Consider the following 19,223-nt stretch of genomic DNA (forward strand, 5'->3'; position numbering starts at 1 on the left):
AATAATTTAATTTTTTTAAATGATTTCCTTTTTCTCTGTAATATTAAAACAGTAAATTGGACTCGATCCCAAATAAGATATAATTAACCCTTATTGGAGGCAAAAAACACTCCTATTGGGTTTAAATGTTTTTTTTTAGTAGACATAGGGGGTTATTTATCAATGGTCGCGTTGCTTTTCAGGGGTAGTTTTCAGTCATAAATTTTTCAACTTAAAAAAAAAAAAAAAAAAAATTGAATTTTTCAGGGTTTCATAAAACAATTTAAATTTTTCAGGATTTATTATACCACAAACCTGAAAATAGCTTGAATCCAAAAATATCCATCTAAATCCTGTCAAGGTCATGTTGTCAAGTCAATGGCAGAGGTCCCTTGAACCATTTGAAGATGTTAATTTTTCCACGGAAAACTAGATTAATTTGAGTTTTCGGGTTGTTCACCCTGAATTCAAGTTCAAGTTTTTTTCCCATTAGAGTTTTATGTAAAGTGATACTGACACTAAAATGTTTTTCAAAATTTTAATCTACATTAAACGTTACCTATAGGTCTTGTTGATAATTTTTTGCTGATAGTTGTAAGCAATTGTTATTTGACGTTCCTAAACCTGAGTGTTTTGCCAACCTGACTGTCCTTTCTCAGCCTGTCAGTTAAAGTTACTAATGCTAACGGACTCCTGCTGCACAAATATGGCAGCCCCCTCATAGAGGAACATGGGGGTAAGAAAGGTAATGTAAAAGCACCAGGCAAATACTTTTATGGCAAAATTATAAATATCAGTTAAAGACAATGTTTTGATAGATATAAAAAAAGATTATTTTCTGGTGTCCGTATCTCTTTAAATACGAAAACATTTGAGTTGCGAGTTATGGTGATCCAAATCATGCATACCTGTACTTTATTTATATAGAGCTAACATATTCCATTGTGCATTACAGGTATTATACATCATTCATATACGTCTCTGCCCAAGTGGAGCTGGCAATCTTAAGGCCTCTATAGCACATATACAATGTATAAGGATATATTTTAGCAACTAAATAATAGGTGTGTCTGAGAAATTATCCGTTTATTGGTATTTTTCATTGGGAGGATAGCTTAATTGGAGCCTAATGCATATTTAATTTTTTTTGTAATATATGCATTTGGCACAACAAACCTGTTTTACCCAATTGTACTGCTCCACTTAGGGTTTAGTATTTCCCTTTACGAAGGGAAATTCTAAATTTGGCTGAACCTAAATGCAAGAATTAGGTATCACCTTAATTAATACTAATTAATCATGAACAATAGTGCATACCTGCAGTTTTCTTAGCTGAACATGGCAATTGGCTGTGTATTGCACAATCGGTAATTGCAATTAATTCTTCCCTACAATCACCCATAGATTAGTTTTAATAATATTATTCCTTACACAGGGTGAATATATGATTGTACATTTGGTACAATCATATATCTATCTATCTATATAGATATACATCTATATAGACAAAGTCTGTATGTGGTATCGGCACTCAAGATTTATATGAAAGGTCAAACAATTGATCCTGTGAATTAAAAAATTAGGTTTATTAAATCCAATGTTTCGGTTCCTCACAGGAATCTTTCTCAAGTAACCGAAACGTCCGATTTAATAAACCTAATTTTTTTAATTCATAAGATCAATTGTTTGACCTTTCATGTAAATCCTGAGAGTGCCGGTACCACGTACAAACTTTATCTATTTTTGACCAGAGCACCTAGGTCGTTTTTATTTTACTTTAAGGTGTGCAGCCTGTATATATATATATATATATATATATATGTATGATGTATGGGAGATTAGGGGCTCTTTATTCCTGGTGCTGCGGACGGGATTAGCGGGAGACTCTGTAGTATTACAACCAGCGAAGTCGCGTCACATTGCGCTGGTGACGTCGCGTAGGCGATGTTGCGCCGGCAAAGTCACACTTGGCCCTCTGTATAACAGGCTGTAGTTGGGAAAAGGATTTATTTATACTTTAGGATTCTTAAAAGACTGCCAGTTAGTTTATCTTTTCTCATTGGGTCCAGGAAGTAGAATATTACTTTATAATCATTTCAAATTTTGCCCGGTTTAAAGCAAGAAATAACAAAAACCTTAGATTTTTTTGTGACTAAAACAATTCATTGAACTAATGACAAAAGAGATGGTCCCTTAAAGGGATCATAGAGGGTGTGACAGACAAGTTCAGTGACAGTCATTTTATGAAATATCTTTTTTATGGGACAGCATAATTACAGCATAATTACTAGGTGTGACCTGCTTTCTAAAAAGATATCCATGTGTGTGTGAAGTTTAAGTAAATAGTACTATTAAATATAAATAAATATAAAACTAGTACAGCTGTAACAATCTTGTCACTTTGCAGCTGTTGTTGTACTACCATTGCCAGCACACTACTGCCACATAGTTTAAATACACAGATGCCTACACTAGTAATGGTATGGGACCTGTTATCCAGAATGCTCAGGACCTGTTGTCTTCTGGATCACGGATCTTTCCATAATTTGGATCTTCACGCCTTAAACTGATACTGACACTAAAAAACTACTTTTTAAAATATGAATGTATATTAAAAGTTATCTATAGGACATGCGGATTGTTTTTTGCAGAGAGGTTTGTGTTTGTAAGTAATAGTTTGTAGAGGTTCCTAAACCTGACTGTCCCACCTCAGCCTGTTAGTTAAGGTGTCCATAGACACACAGATCCTATCGTACGAATCAAGGATTCGTACGATTTTCGGATCGTGTCTGGCGTGTGCAGACATCTTTCGTCCGACGGAGATCGTCGTTTGGTCAGGTTTGATTTTGACCCGACCGATCCCGCCGGAGCCCATGGCACATCATAATCAGATAGTTTGGCCATATGGCCGAACAGATTACCCCCGATATAGCCATGCTCGTTAATGGCATTTCGGGGAAAGATCCGCTCGTTTGGCGATGTTGCCAAACGAGCGGATCTTTGCGTCTATGGCCACCTTTAAAGTTTCCAAGTAGACAAATACAAGAGTCCTCTGCACTCAACCCATTATCAATATATTTAAGACAGAGACATTTTGTGCATACAGCTACTAAAAATGCCTTACCCTTTAAACAAAACAGGGAGTGTTTGTCCATATTTTGCAATATATTTAAGCTTGCCAACTACGTCAAAGTCATCCCATATCTGGCCAGTCCTACGCTAAATTTTCATCTGATTCATTAAGAATTCTATATTGCTTCATTATACATTTTACAAAGGGACTAAGTTTTACCTTCAATGCCAACGGACTCCTGCTGCACAAATATGGCAGGCGATCACAGGGAGTCAGATAGGTAATTATAAGAAGCATGCAAAGTCAATTTTATGATAGATGTAAAAAAGGTTAAATTTCTGGTGTCAGTATCTCTTTAACTCTACTAGAAAATCATATAAAACAAATACACCCAATAGGAAGGGGTTTTTTTCTAATAAGGATTATATCAGTTGGTATCAAGTACAAGGCACTGTTTATTATTACAGGGAAAAAGGAAATCATTTTTAAAAATGTGGGTTATTTGAATAAAATGGAGTCCATGGGAGACAACCTTTCCGTAATTCAGTTTCTGGATAACGGGTTTCCAGATAATGGGTCCCATACCTGTGCAGTAAATTTCAAGTCATCCTAACCATTGAGAATAAATCTTATATACACCAACAGCACAAGCTGCTCAAATCTAAGACGGACCTATTAAAAGAATGCTGTATATACATCTGATAAACTGGGAAATCCATCCTGTTCATGTTGTTGGATGTCTGGCGAGGTGCCTTTATGCGAGAGCTGCAGACAGACATCCGCTAAGGAGGTCACAATAGGCATATCTTTAGAAAGCATGCTTCAACGCACACATGAGTACAGTTAAAGAACCTGAAAGAAGTTATTGTATGGCCGGTGACAAAAATGGCTACTTCCGGTGGATTATTTTTTGCAAGCCATAAAATGTAGATGACAGGGTTTGAAGGCCAATAGTCATTCAAGTGAATCATAATCATGGCGTTATCCATTGTTTGCAGTAATAATTGGTCTGGGACAATTGTACTATTTAACAAACGTTACGGTGACGAGAAACACCACTTGTGATACCTACCTTAGAAAAACTCGCAGCAAGCGTCTTTCTTTCTGCTCTGATCACAAAGAAGGTCATGATCTCTACACCTGAATTCACACATAGAAAGGTTATACGTGGGTAATGTGACGTCAGCCAGACAGTCTCTTACAAGGGTTCCTTAGTAAACTCCAGACGGCTCACCAGCCACAACACATTGCCATGATATCTTTGTATATGCAATTTTTATTTTGGAAGTGTACTAACAACAACAACCAAAAACTAGCCATACACAAAAAGAACTGCTTGCCTGAGGAGGGCAACAAACATGTAGATCTTAGCCTATTTGGTGGGCCCCTTAGCAAGAACCACATATTGTAAAACTCCCTCTTTTGTTAAGTCAACATCAGGCCCGGACTGGCAATCTCTCAGTTCGGGCAAATTCCCGAGGGGCTGCTGTATACTTTCTATAAGTGGGCCGCTCCTGGTCTAATCGCTGTATTAGAAAGTTCCTTTCAAAGAATCCGGCGGGCTCTAGGACCGCTCCTCCATCTTCTCTGCCACTGTGGCTCCGCCCCTCCCACTCCTGTTATCGTGCTGCCGTGCTGTGTGTAGGCCATCAGGGGGGTCAGTTGTCCCAGGCCCAGCAGGATTTAGCCTTAAAGGGGGGCCCAGCTGTGCTGCTATTAAGATTAAGATCGTGGACATCGCTGAAGCCCGGATCACTTTCTGTTCTGTGAGTCTTTGTCACTCTCTCTAATCTCTATGCAGTCTCTGTCAATCTGCCCCTCTCTCTTCCCCTCTCCTTGTCACTCTCTGTCCCTCTCTCTTCCCCTCTCCCTGTCACTCTCTGTCCCTCTCTCTTCCCCTCTCCCTGTCACTCTCTGTCCCTCTCTCTTCCCCTCTCCCTGTCACTCTCTGTCCCTCTCTCTTCCCCTCTCCCTGTCACGCTGTCTCTCTCTCTGTCACTCTGTCCCTCTCTCTTCCCCTCTCTCTGTCACTCTGTGCCTCTCTCTTCCCCTCTCCCTGTCACTCTGTCTCTCTCTCTCTGTCACTCTCTGCCTCTCTCTTCCCCTCTCTCTGTCACTCTGTCCCTCTCTCTTCCCCTCTCCCAGTCACTCTGTCCCTCTCTCTTCCCCTCTCTCTGTCACTCTATCCCTCTCTCTTCCACTCTCTGTCACTCTCTGTCACTCTCTGTCTCTCTCTGTCACTCTGTCCCTCTATCCTCCCCTCTCTCTGTCTCTCTCTCTGTCTCTCTCTCTGTCTCTCTCTCTGTCTCTCTCTCTGTCTCTCTCTCTGTCTCTCTCTCTGTCACTCTCTCTGTCACTCTCTCTGTCACTCTCTCTGTCACTCTCTCTGTCACTCTCTGTCACTCTCTGTCACTCTCTGTCACTCTCTGTCACTCTCTGTCACTCTCTGTCACTCTCTGTCACTCTCTGTCACTCTCTGTCACTCTCTGTCACTCTGTCCCTCTCTCTGTTTCTCTCTGCACTCTCAGTCACTCTGTCCCTAGGAACCAGACGGCTGAAATTACAAACTGGAGAGCTGCTGAATAAAAAGATAACTCAAAAACCACAAATAATAAAAAATGAAAACCAATTGCAAATGGTCTCAGAATGTCCCTCTCTACATCATACTAAAAATTAAATTGAAGGTGAACAACCCCTAAGGCAGCTCTTTATGCGCATACATTTTTTCAGTTTTACCCCAATATATGAGTGGATGTGTGGAAGTCAGACCATTGCGTCTTTACACGTGGGCTGCTTTGATTTTTTTTGCCCGGGCTGCTTTTTACCCCCAGTCCGGCCCTGGTCGACATCCACTTACTGATATGAGTAAACTTTTCTTCTAATGCAATTCATTTCCAATGGCCCTCAGGTAAGAAGGAGTGGGTGAGGGCAGAAGTAAAAGTTATTACAACCCAATAAATAAATATTAGTGTTAATTTAATTGGTGTCAGTAGGAAACAGCAACAGGATCTTTGGCCAACATTAATAGAGCTGTTACATTTCCAATAAAGTACAATAATAATGATAATGTGAGGCTTGGGTTTCAGCTATAATAAGCATGTAAGACCTTTTAGAGAAATGTTTGAAAACTGTTGGGCTGTGGAACTACTTTTCAGCCTAAAGCTGGCCATAGACGTGCACATATACCCTTATGTCCGACGAATGATTTCAATCTCCCAACCTACCACTAACTATTCAGATAGTAGTAAAAAAAACAAACCAGATGATGTTCTGGCCATGAATTGACAGACAGCAATTGTAAGAACGTTATGTCCAACAAATAGTAGTGACAATCTCCCATAGATATTGTCAGATAGGCTATACATGCAGAGATATTATCATTAGCCAACAGAAATCTAACCTCACTGATCCAGATTGCACAAAAAATGTTGCAACAGTACATACACTGTCTGAAAATAGTATAAAACAAAGATTCGTACAAATTTTTCTTTGTGTCTTTAGCTTAATAGATATTCAATAGTCCACTACAGTCTAATAAAATATCATAATCAGGTGAACACCAAGCTTCCTCCTAAATGATCATGGACCGCTTTAAGGCTGGGTCACAGTTGCCCAGCAGTAGGGAACAGTCAGGGTAGTGCAAGGAAATCTGGCATTAAAGGAGAAGGAAAGGCTAAAACTAAGTAAGCCTGATCAGAAAGGTCCACCTTAACACACCAGTAAACCCTCAAAGTAGTGCTGCTCCTCAAAAGAAACACTGCATTTCTTTGCTTCTATTGTGTACACATGGGCTTCTGTATCAAACTTCCTGCCTTCAGCTTAAACCTCCTTGCCCCAGGGCGTCAGCATGCTCAGTTTGCTCCACTGAGCAGGGAGAGAGTCAGGCAGCAAGTGATGTCACACCAAGCTAATACTGCAGCTGCTATCCTAAACAAATAGAGAACTTCTAGAGCTTTTTACTCATGTATGGTAAAACATTCTACAGACTAAATATAGCATTCTAGCTTGCACTATTGACAATAAAATGCCTCATAGTTTCCCTCCTCCTTAAAGGAATACGCTAGTAAAAGGCAGATAGTGTGAAATCCCTGAATTTATGGGAAAGAATGCATCAGTGACCTCTCACCACAAAACCAGGTCTAAGCAGTAGGTAATGCCGCGGGGAAAGCTGCCATCACTGGTCTAACAATGGTATGCTCCTGAAGTGATCATTTTTGTAAAGAAAAATATTCTGGGGTGGAAATTAAATAGGAAAGAGTGTAAGATGTAAACTTATTAATTAATTGCGAGCAACATTTACATGCATGTAAATTTGAACTTGAAGGACATATATCTTTTTTTTTACCCAACCTTAAATACCTTGTAACTATTTAAACTTGTACAGGTCTGGAAATGCGTAATACTATACTAAACTAAATACCTTGTACTAATGGAAATATTCATAGAGAAGCCCAGGTACAAGGTATTCATGGTAGTTTAGTATTACGAAGAAAAGGGAAATCAGACGAAAATTAAGAATGGTTTATTTAATTAGGACTGTACAGTATTCTGCCTGCTCTTAGACATACAGTATTAAGAGTGGGCAGTATGCCGTACAGTGTGAAGAGTGAGCAGACTGCCATACAATAGTGTGTAGATTGTCACATAGTACAAAGAAAGGGTAGACTGTCACATAATACAGAGAGAGAGAGAGAGGGTAGACTGTCACACAGTACAAAGAGAGAGGCTAGACTGTCACATAGTACAGAGAGAGAGGGTAGACTGTCACATAGTACAGAGAGAGAGGGTAGACTGTCACATAGTACAGAGAGAGGGTAGACTGTCACATAGTACAGAGAGAGAGGGTAGACTGTCACACAGTACAAAGAGAGAGGCTAGACTGTCACATAGTACAGAGAGAGGGTAGACTGTCACATAGTACAGAGAGAGAGGGTAGACTGTCACACAGTACAAAGAGAGAGGCTAGACTGTCACATAGTACAGAGAGAGAGGGTAGACTGTCACATATAGGGCAAAGAATGCCATACAGTACAAAAAGGAGGCAGGGGCAGCCATATAGTGATTAGACACTTGGACAGTCACAGTTTATAAAGCTATTCTGGGTAGGGGCTTAAGGCTGACAGTATAAGGGGCCCCAGGGCTGTACTAGGTTGACTGCTTGAAGCTGTAGCATAGGGCCACAAATTGCACATGGCTGGAGTGTTCTATTATGGAGCAGAGCGATGGCATAGTCCAAATACAGTGAGGGCCCCACACACTACATGTAGCCCTACATAAACAATACTCGTGGGATTCACATATGGCGTCTATATCCCTCCCGGGCCCCTCTCACTCCCTGTCCCACACGCACAAGGGCATCCTGTGGCTCCAGTCCAACACAATCCTCCTACATTACTACATGTAAGCCTGGCACTGCACAGTGACCATTAGACTATACGAGTAATCATAGCGCCCCTACCCTATTACTCACAAAGCGAACAATCTCTGCGTCCTTGTAATAGCATTCCTCTTGTGGGGAAAGTACAATCCAACAGGGCTGCTGACAATCACCCCCACCCTCAACTCCAGTCCCGCTGCTTGTACATCCACTGCTACTGCAGCTGCTCTAGTCTCCTCCCCCGGAAGTGAAGGCTGAGCTCGGCCCCGTGCTCTCTCACTACAGGGGACACGCGACAGCCTGAGGCACACACACAAATCACACGCGCTGCTCGTTTATAGGGGAGCCGAATACGGTGCGGTGGCCATTTTAGGACCTCGTCGCTCAAAATGCGACTATGCCATGTGACATAACACGGGTTTGTTAAAGTCTGTTTTCACAGAAATCGACTCAGTTCTCCTCTCTCAGTCATTCTCCCCCGCCCTCAGTTATGGGATACCCTCCCACAGTCACATCAGCTGTCCTCCTGGATTCCCTTTTCACACACAATCCCGTTAGCTTTAAATGACTTATTAAATGTAATTAGTCCCATGTCCTTATCTGTAAATGACTGATTTTATTCACGTTGCAGTTTGTTGTAATTACTATAAGTGCCAAATAAAACGTGTGTGTGTGTGTATCTACCTGAAGAGCCTCCTGTTATGCCCCACCTCTTACTTTTTTGGAGCAGGATTGGGTCCAGAGGGGCTGCATTGGTAGTGCAGAGACAGCGTTTTTGCTCTCTGCACTATAAAGGTGGCCATACACAGGGAGATCACCAAATGAGTGGATCTCTCCCTGTTATGCCCACATTGAAGTGGGCGATATAGGGCTGATCCGATTGTGGGCCCTAGACAGGTCCAGACTGAGAATTAAAATAGGCCCTGGCATTTCAGGTACACAGAGGCCCAATCAGCCCACACAGAGGCCCAAACAGCCGCCGCCAGACCACTAAATACTGACTTTCTATGGCACCTTATAGCAACCCCACTGGCATTTGCCAGAGCCCACAGATTGCCAAAATCGGATCAGAATGGAGGCCAAATGGGCGGTCGGATCGCGAGACCGCATCAACGAAAAGATGCAGCCACGATGCAACTGAATTTTTTTTACCCTGCCTGATCAAGGATGCCCGTAGGGTTGCCACCCGGCCGGTATTTTACCAGCCTACCCGGTAAAACACCTGCCAAGGCCAGGGCCGGTATTACAAATTTACCGGCAATATAGCTGCCGGTAAATTTGTAATACACCTAACAAAAGCCCGTGGCCTACCCCCAAACTCACCTTTTTTGCCGGCTTCTTACCAATTGCGCAATGGGGCTCCGCCTTCTTTTATGTCACGGTCTGTCCCATCCAATCGCATACCGTGGCTCCGCCTCTTTTGAAGTCACGACTCGTCCTTTTGTGCCCGCCCCCTCCACTGGCCGGTGGAACTTTTATTAAAAGGTGGCAACCCTAGATACCCGTCGGATGACCCCACACACAGGCCAATAAGCTGCCGACACGGTCTGTCGGCAGCTTTTCAGAGCCACATTTTCTGGTTTTAAAAACTGGAACTTTGGATCTTTAGTTAACCAGGAGCAGCTTTTAGCCCTTGCCTGAGCTTCAACCCACTGCGTGCATACCTCCCAACATTTTGGAAATAAAAAAAGGGGCAAAAAAAGTTGCCTAACGTGGCGACATTTTTTGACCACATCCATTTTTGTGGTCACACCCTCTAATTAGCATGTTCATTTTACAAAATTTCACAGGTTATAAACGTTTGAACATATTTCTGTGTTTTTTTTTCCAATTATTACAGTTTTGCTAATGAAGGTGAATTGCGTCACGGCTGGGTGATCTGACTGCGCGGCCTAGGGGCGCCCGTCTGAGGAATCTGGCCCTGGCCACACCTCCTTATTACCATGTTCATTTTGCAAAATTTGCTTATGGCAAAAACACATTGGAATCTTCTATACCATGTCCTATTCTAATGCCTCCCACTGGTTTCATCCCATGTAACAAAGGAAGCTGGAACCAAGCAGGATAACTGGTTGTGTGGAAAAAAAAAGCATTGGTGCAGTTATTCTGCTTAATTCCAGCTTCCTTTGTTATATTTGATTTAACCATGCCAATATTATTCTCTTTTATATACTACTGGCGTATTCACTATAAAGAGAATTGTAAATACCATTACTTACATTATACACAACCATGGTGCCCACAATTAGCAGTTTTATGGACATATAATATTTTGAAGATAGTATTGCAAGTGAGATTTTATTCTGTTTATACATATTGGCATGTAACACTGGCTTCAGTTACTAGAATTTTTCTACCCTGCTGTACCAGGCTTCAATATGGGCCTATGGTGTTATACTGTAAATGGCACAGAACTGTGGTACTTGTTGACTGCAGGCAGGTGCACATGCCACTTTGGCAGTTGGTTACTGAGGTCAGCTGATCACATCACTGTGGCAGTTATTCAGTTGGGATTTGTTCGCAGACCAGAGCAGAGCGACTTTTACCTGGGATATTTTTCAGAGTGAAAATGGCGAATATTTCATCAGTGGAGTACAACATTCTTTTAGATTCCGTTCCTCCTGCCAGGAGTATGAAGAAGACCCCATTCCAGCCCCTTAGCTGTGACATTATGTCTGAAGAAAGGGTGAAGAAAGTGGCAAATGGGAAGATCAACAGCAACATCGAGATGAAGAGAAAGAGAGACGTTGAGGAGCAAGGACATCAACGCAAAAAAGTCCACTTTCAGAACATCATGACAAGAGAAGAAGAAGAGAAGAAGAAAGAAGAGAAGAAGAAAAAGAAGAAAGAAGAGAGGAAGAAAAAGAAGAAAGAGAAGAAGAAAAAGATGAGAGAAGAGAAGAAGAAAAAGAAGAAAGAAGAGAAGAAAGAGAAGAAGAAAAAGAAGAAAGAAGAGAAGAAAAAAGCAGAGACAAGGAAGAGACCCCTAAGCATGGAGGGCTACACTAAATCAGAAGGTAAGATAAAGTTTAGTACAGAAAAATACTTCAATAATTCATTGAATTATTTGCATTTATTGTGCAGTATATGAATATCTTCTGAATACAGCTATTTTGGCATAATAGTGGAGGGGGGTTGTAGAGACATGATAGCTGTAAATGTTTACAGGTAGTGGGGAAACCATAAACTGTCTTGGAGAAAAAAGAAGTGGATTCCATAGGTAAATGTAAATAGACCTGTAATAAACATTGTTATTGTCCCATTTGTTTGAACAATCATATTGCTGCTCTGAAATACCTCCCCAATGGTACAGTCTGCAGACATTTGATTGCTTACAACTAGATATAGAGAGGAGAGGAGGGATGATGTAATTGGCAGCCATGTTTGTACTCCAATCAGGAGCTCCCAGGCACTTATTCTGAAGGGAAAAATAACAGCGAAGATTTGATTTTTTTGTGGTCACAGAATGTATATACTCTGCACATACTGTGCACATAACATTGGGTAATGATAAGGAAAAGAGACACAGCTAATATTTGTTATGTAGGCAATTTGTGCAAAATGGCTGCAGGTGCCAGTGTGTAACGGAAATAACGGACAAGTGTATCTGTGTCTCAGTAACAGCTTCTATAGAGAGGAGGGGAGGGATGTTGATGTCATTGGCAGCCATGTTTGTACTCCAGTCAGGAGCTCCCAGTCACTGATTCTGAAGGGAAAAATCTCAGTGGAGATTTGATTTGCCTGTTGTCAGGCAATGTATAGAATGTATAGGCTCAGCACATGCTGTGCATATAACAGATATGTGTATTGCTTTCAACTAGATATAATTCCCCAGAATTCCCTTGCTCACTACCAACCTATTTGTCATGTAGGCAATTTGTGCAAAATGGCTGCAGGTTCTAGTGTGTAACGGAAATAACGGACAAGTGTATCTGTGTCTCAGTAGCAGCTTATATAGAGAGGAGGGGAGGGATGTTGATGTCATTGGCAGCCATGTTTGTACTCCAGTCAGGAGCTCCTAGGCACTTATTCTGAAGGGAAAAATGGCCACAGAGATTTGATTTGCCCGTGGTCAGGCAATGCATAGAATATATATACTCTGCACATACTGTGCACATAACGCATATCTGTGTCTCAGTAGCAGCTTATATAGAGAGGAGAGGAGGGATGTTAATGGCATTGGCAGCCATATTTGTACTCCAGTCAGGAGCTCCCAGTCACTTATTCTGAAGAATAAAATGGCAGCAGAGATTTGATTTTTCTGTGGTCACAGAATGTATATACTCTGCACATACTGGGCACATAACATGGGGTCATTTGTACTGTAATTCAGGGAGAGCTGAAAACACCCATCTACATGGCACATGGAACAGACAAAACACCCCTGCAGGACAGTCCTGAATGTCATTAGAGAAGTCCAGGCTTTGCAGTTTAAATGTACCTCTCGGCTCCCACTTGCTGCCTGCCACTGCTTTGTAACTCGCTAATCACTGCGGGACAAGGTTTTCCTCATTTGAAGGAGAGAGGGAAAATCAGATGGCCATACATTCCACTGTGCCATCACTGATTTATTTTTTCAAGGAAATGGAGGCAGAGAGACAGGCTGTGTGGGATCACTTCTTTTTAAATGGTTTCTGGGTTTGTTTTTTATGGTCAATGTATTTGCGGGGGGGTGGCAACAATAATTTACCATAATATGTGCAGCAGTTAACTGTTTCCCTCTCTGTGATATTTAAATGTTAGGCAGTGGTCTAACTGGATATTACTGAGCCCAAAGCAAATTATTTTTCAGTCCCCCAAAATGTCTAGAGGTTGACTTGTTTTACTAATATTTATTGAAACTGTAATATGAATTAGGGCCTCTCTAAATCATATTCCTTCTTCTTCTGACTCTTTCCAGCTTTCAAATTGCGGTCACTAACCCCATCTAAAAACAAATGCTCTGTAAAGCTACACATTTATTGTTACTTCTACTTTTTATTACTATTGTGTCTTTCTATTCAGGCCCTCTCCTATTCATATTCCAGTCTTTTATTAAAATCAATGTAATTTGGACCCTAGCAACCAGATTGCTGAAATTACAAACTGCAGAGCCACTGAATACAAAGCTAAATAACTCAAAAACCACAAATACTAAAAAATGAAAGCCAGTTGCAAATTGTTTCAGAATATCACGTTCTGCATCACAATAAAACAGAACTTAAACTGTTCCCTCTGTAAAATCTGTGATGCACCATCTCATTTTTGCACTGTGTTTCCCACTATCTCTATCCCTTAAATGCTATGGACTTCACATAGGATCACATGAATGCATATGCAGAAAATGGCATGGTAAATGGGTCAGAGTTACTGCTCCTGGGCAAACTTAGTGCCTTTAATTATATTTGGGGGATAGTGACATAAAGCAAAACATGTACATTGGGGGTTCCAAGGGTGTTGAGTTTAATACTGCCATCCATTTGCCTTCAAAACCACACACATACCTGCCCAAAAAAGACAAAAGGCAAAATATATACCTGGAAGGGGGGGGGGGTTTCAAAGGTGTTGAGCTTTAGTCTGGCATCTTTCTCCAAAATCAAACATCTGCCCAACTGAACAGTCAGTACTGTAGCACACATGGTGGCACTGGAAAAAAAATAATTTACAGTTTTTTAATGGTTCTAAGATTTAATCTGTTTACAGCAAAACTACACACCTGATTATATGACCAATGAGATTGCACCATTCTAAAATACTGGAGACTTATGCCACAGGGCATTGTATCAAACCTGTATCAACAAACGTTTTGTAGTGCAGAGTGCTTTTTTTTAAATAAAAAAAACTACAATTTTATAAATGTACCATCAAATTTCCCAGGCAATGCTGAGTGTATACTCCCTATGTGAAGGTAACTACAATAGCACAAGCTGACAACTGATGTCTATTTGCAATTTCTTTTTTCCAGAAGGAGGAAACATCCAAAAAAGACCTTGCCTTGAAGAGAAAAGGCCCCTTCAACTGATGGTCACGAGCTACAGTACCCATGCCGTGCTGGGTCATGGCGGTTTTGGCACGGTAAGTGATTGCATTCCCAACAAGGTTATCTGTTTTTATCTGCAATTGAACTTAAACGTGAGATGCAATGCATGATCCTACTGTATATTGATTTGTACAGGCTAAATGTAAAGGCAATAGAGTCACATGTAAGCCCAAGTGCAAAGTCATGTACTATTTTGTGTGTCCTTTAGCACTATTAGTAATAATACCTGTGCCTATACACAGTCTTTAACATTGGCACATCAGTGCACTGGTTCAATCCGCTACTTTCAGGCATCCCTTGCAAAACTGCACATTGTACTTGTACTTGAGTCTTTATAACAGGACACTGTCAAAAATTTACTCTTACTTTTGCCTCACTAATTCTCAATTTATTAATGACCTTTCAAGCCCTTCAGTTCTGACAGAATTATTTGGCTGCTAGAAAAGACACCTTCAATCATTTCCAAATTGTGTGGGCTAAAGACTGGAAGTGGAGAATTTTAAATTTGGTAAATTTGTGTTTACTTTTAGTATAATGTAGAGAGAGATATTTTGCAATAGGTTTAATTTTTTTATTACTTTTTTTTACAGTTTTTAAGTTATTTAGCTTTGTACTCACCATCTCTCCAGTTTGCAATTTTAACAATCTAGTTGCTAGGTTCCACATCACCCTAGCAACCATGCACTGAATTGAATAAGTGATATAAATAGGAGAGAGCCTGAATAGAAAGATGAGTAATTAAAACTAGCTATACCAATACACTTGTAGCCTTACAGAGAATTTGTTTTTTAGATAGGGTCAGCTTGAAAGAAAAAGGCAAATAATGAAAAAACTATAAAAAATTAAAAAATGAAGTTGCTTAGAATTGGCCATTCTATAACATACTTAAAAGGTGAAGCACCCCTTTAAAGTCGAATGCTTATTTACTCCTTAGATATGTCTTGAGCAATAGAAGAGTGAGTTTTGTTTATCTGTAACAGGGCACTAGCAAATGTTAAACCAAAAAGTCTGTATATCTTCACTCTAAACATTTAATCCAATATTCTCTCACCCAGCAGTTTCTTTAAATCGGCCCTAATAATATGGCCAATCCTAACAGACTTTATTTGCCATAATATTAGTCAGGGGCAGGCCAATTCAACCAGATGCCCTAGGCAACCTTGGCCGGCCACACTGGGGGTGTGGTGACAAGAGGAGAGAGTACCGGTGCCTTCCACTAGTTCCAGGCCTGATAGTAGTAGTTATATTTGCCACTAATTTACAAGGTATTGGTTTTGCAGCCTACAAAATAACAGATTGGAATTTATATTGCCACAGAAGCAAACATATTAATCGTCCCAGAATCATTTAGTTGCTGTGTCCCTAGAAGGGACCCTCTAATCATTTATCTTTTCTTTTTCCTTTGCCAGGTAATGTTGGCAACTTGTTCCAACAAGAGCCAACCTGTAGCAATGAAGGTGATACACAAGGAAAAGAATAGACAATCGATTGCCAAGGAGGTGCGACTACTGAGGATGGCTTCTGGATGCCCATTCCTCTGTCACGCGCATGCAGCTTTCCAAACAAAGGTAAAGAATAGCGCCAAGAAAATTGTGCAAAAAAAAATAACCCCAAGGTTTATCCAAATGATCTGTGTTTCACTTTCTTCCTCTTTGTCTCCGTTACCAGCTGGCTGCATGCATTGTGATGGAGTACGCCAGTGGAAACAGCTTGGAGAAATTTATTAAGCGCACTGGGAAACTGAAGATGGACGCTATAACGTAAGTGACTCACTGTATGTACAGGAATGTGGGGACAATGGTACCTGAGAGAGATTCCATAATTATCTATAGTTTCATACAGAAAGATTAAAATGGGTCAGGATTCTATTTGCAAAAAAATATGTGCCAACATAGCAAAATACTTTTCCTTTCTCCTGTGGTTCCTTCTTATAAGTTGATCTAAGACCATGTTTCCAGATTATAGTCATGTATTGCACTTTGCACTGCATAGGGCATTGAAAATGACCCCTCATAAATTGTATTAGGACCCTAACTAGCAAAACACATTTTTGGGGTTTTATGCTTGGAAGGAGCCTTGGTGGGTAAACCACAAGCTAGCACACCTGAACTTTTCCCTCAAGCCACAGTTTTATGATTATATTTTATTATGAGTCTAACCAATAGAAACTCACATGGGGCTATTCTTGGTTAGTGCTGCTTCTGAGACCCACTGGTCAGTAACTAGTGTACTGGATGTTATAGTACAGTGTAAGCACACTTATGGTGGTGAAGAAAGAATGTTACAAAAAGTATATCAGGAAATGTATTTATTCAGTATGAGAATGCCAACTGGCTGACTTTTTGTTTTATTTTTTTTATTTGCAAAGATTCTACACAGCAGAGATCATATGCGGCCTGCAGTTCCTCCACGCCAACGGGATTGTCCATCGGTAAGTAAAATGTATCCAATACTCTGCTATTATTTTTCTGTAACATTTATTTCTTCTTCTACATGTTCAGCTTTGAGGACTTTAAACCTAGATATAATTAATCATGTGTGATACTATTATTATTATTATATATATTCACAGCATAGTCACAACACTGTAGAATAGAAATACAAATATTGACCAATAAAAGAGGTAATGAGGATTCTGCTGTTTGACCTTACAATCTGTATCTGGGCATATATTAACCTATCCACTGAGCATCAGCAATATTTCTTGTTAACATTCAATATATATATCCATATCCATCTCTTCTATCCACTCCTCTCTACCATTAAAAGGGAATTTGTATTCTGCTTCCTCTGATCTATAATTTTTTGATTTTTAGCATTCATGGAAGCGGTATTATAATGAGGGTCACTGATTTTTTTATAGTCAGGAGTTAATAGGCTTCAAGGATCGGGATCAACTTCTACCACCTGTGTTTGTTCGCTAAAACCCCATTAGCATTTCCTAAAACTTAATGTCTTCCTTGCAGGGACATCAAACTGGATAACATCCTGTTGACCGGCGAGGGACACATAAAGATCGCTGACTTTGGTGTGGCTGTAGAGGGAATGTTTGGCCAGAGGAAAGTTGGAGGCAAGGCTGGAACAGTGAAATACATGGCCCCAGAGGTGAGTTGCTCTGAATAAAATTATATAGCTCAGATTAATTAGAGAATCTGATGTCTCTGCTATTTTACATTGATTTTATCATCGCTTCAGCTGCTTAGTATTTAGAGTTTGTAGCATGTTCTTTAGTTTTAGGGTCAGGCCACACAGGGCGTTATGGGGAGATTTGGTCTCCTGGTGACTAATCACCTCTTTTTTGCGGCGACCAATCTCCCCAAACGCCTTCCCTGACTCAGCGCCAGCTAAAATCAAAAAATGCCGGCGCTCACAAAACTTTGGGCTACTTTGGAAAACAAATCGCCGTGTGTGATAAGCGCCTGCGTTTTTTCATTTTAGCCGGCGCAGAGTCAGGGAAGGCGTTTGGGGAGATTGGTCGCCGCAAAAATGAGGCGATTAGTCGCCAGGTGACCAAATCTCCCCAAAACACCCTGTGTGGACTTACCAGTACAAATGGTCATGTGATAAGTGACAGAATTATTGTATAAAGGTTTAGTTAAATGCTCATTAAGGTTTTAGCAGTAATAATCCAGAACATTCTTAAGAGTGTGGTGAAAAATAATCTGCTCTGTCTTCCCAAGGTTTTACAACGGAGAGGCTACGATGCCGGAGCAGACTGGTGGTCGCTAGGAATTGTCATCTGCAAAATGGCCGCCGGCATGACACCTTTCTTTGAAGACGGCAACAATGAAACGTACACTTCATCAGTCATCCATGATGAGCCCCTTTTCCCAAAATGTCTAAGTGCTGAAATAAAAGATCTTCTGCACAAGGTGGGTACAGGAACAAGAGTATGTTCCTAGTGCTGCTATAATAAATCTATTTCCAGGAACAGAATGACGCTCCTATTGTTCTAGTAGCAGCTCTAATCCTCACATTCATGGCTGTGGGATACCCTGCAGTCTGACTGGCTCATTACGATGAGGGGATACTGCTGGCAGGGCCATATTTATATTTAAACATCCGTGGGACTGTTCCCAAAGCAGAAGCTTTAAGGGGGAGACTTGGGTGCATATATGGTAAAAAAAGCATTGTTTCAAACAGTTTTCCCGCTGCCACGAGGCTTGCTTACTAAGTCTAGTAGCAAAGGAGGGGGGAACCTAGAGGGCTGCAGAGCCCATGCATGGTGGAAAGTGACATAACGTGCATGCATATGACATCACTTCCTTCCACGTAAACTATGTCACACTTCCTGTGCATGTGCATTGGGGCCAGTGGGTTCGATGAGGTTCTATGCACTGGACAAAAATATCTCACTGAGTAATAGCAAGTACAGAGCTTCACTTCAGTAGAAATGAGTGAATATATAAATATTCTTTTTCTTCAGCTCCTAGAGAAGGATCCAGAGAAGCGTCTTGGCTTTATTGGAAACATTCGAGCACATCCAGTTTTTAATTCCATCAACTGGGAGCAGCTGGAACGCCAGGAAGTACCACCACCTCTCTGTCCTGCAGAAGTAAGTACCTGACTGCAATATGCAAAGACAATGCATGTACTGTGTAAAAGTAATCTTGGGTAAAGTATCAGTATATTTTGCTGTGAATCTTTTTTCAGAAAATAATGAAACATTTTTGGAGTTAAAAATAAGAATATAATTCCCCTAAGTAATTTGCTCCAAACATTTGTCAAAACTGGGTTCAATAAATTGAAGATTGGTAGCAAGAGATAAACACCAA

General features: G+C 40.7%; 2 protein-coding genes across 3 annotated transcripts in view; one reads left to right on the forward strand and one right to left on the reverse strand.

Annotated features, from left to right (window-relative positions):
- Window positions 1-8,818, reverse strand: part of bclaf3.L (BCLAF1 and THRAP3 family member 3 L homeolog) — a 46,797-nt gene extending 37,979 nt beyond the window's left edge. Inside the window, exon 1 of one of the 2 annotated variants that reach the window (XM_018246250.2) lies at window positions 8,523-8,818. The gene's annotated coding sequence lies outside the window, so the exon portion shown is untranslated. Of the gene's footprint in view, window positions 1-8,510 lie in introns of both variants that reach the window. The other variant, XM_018246251.2, reaches the window with a different exon arrangement.
- Window positions 8,819-11,386: 2,568 nt separating this feature from the next.
- Window positions 11,387-17,715, forward strand: LOC121399885 (protein kinase C theta type-like). The gene is made up of 6 exons (XM_041581799.1): window positions 11,387-11,446; window positions 14,374-14,483; window positions 15,858-16,016; window positions 16,117-16,208; window positions 16,817-16,879; window positions 17,415-17,715. Exons 1-6 carry the CDS (start codon window positions 11,422-11,424, stop codon window positions 17,569-17,571), a joined length of 606 nt encoding a protein of 201 aa, XP_041437733.1. The 5' UTR covers window positions 11,387-11,421; the 3' UTR covers window positions 17,572-17,715.
- The last annotated feature ends 1,508 nt before the right edge of the window (window positions 17,716-19,223 follow it).

The sequence above is a fragment of the Xenopus laevis genome, chromosome 2L (genome assembly GCF_017654675.1).
Source record: "Xenopus laevis strain J_2021 chromosome 2L, Xenopus_laevis_v10.1, whole genome shotgun sequence".
NCBI lineage: Eukaryota > Metazoa > Chordata > Amphibia > Anura > Pipidae > Xenopus > Xenopus laevis.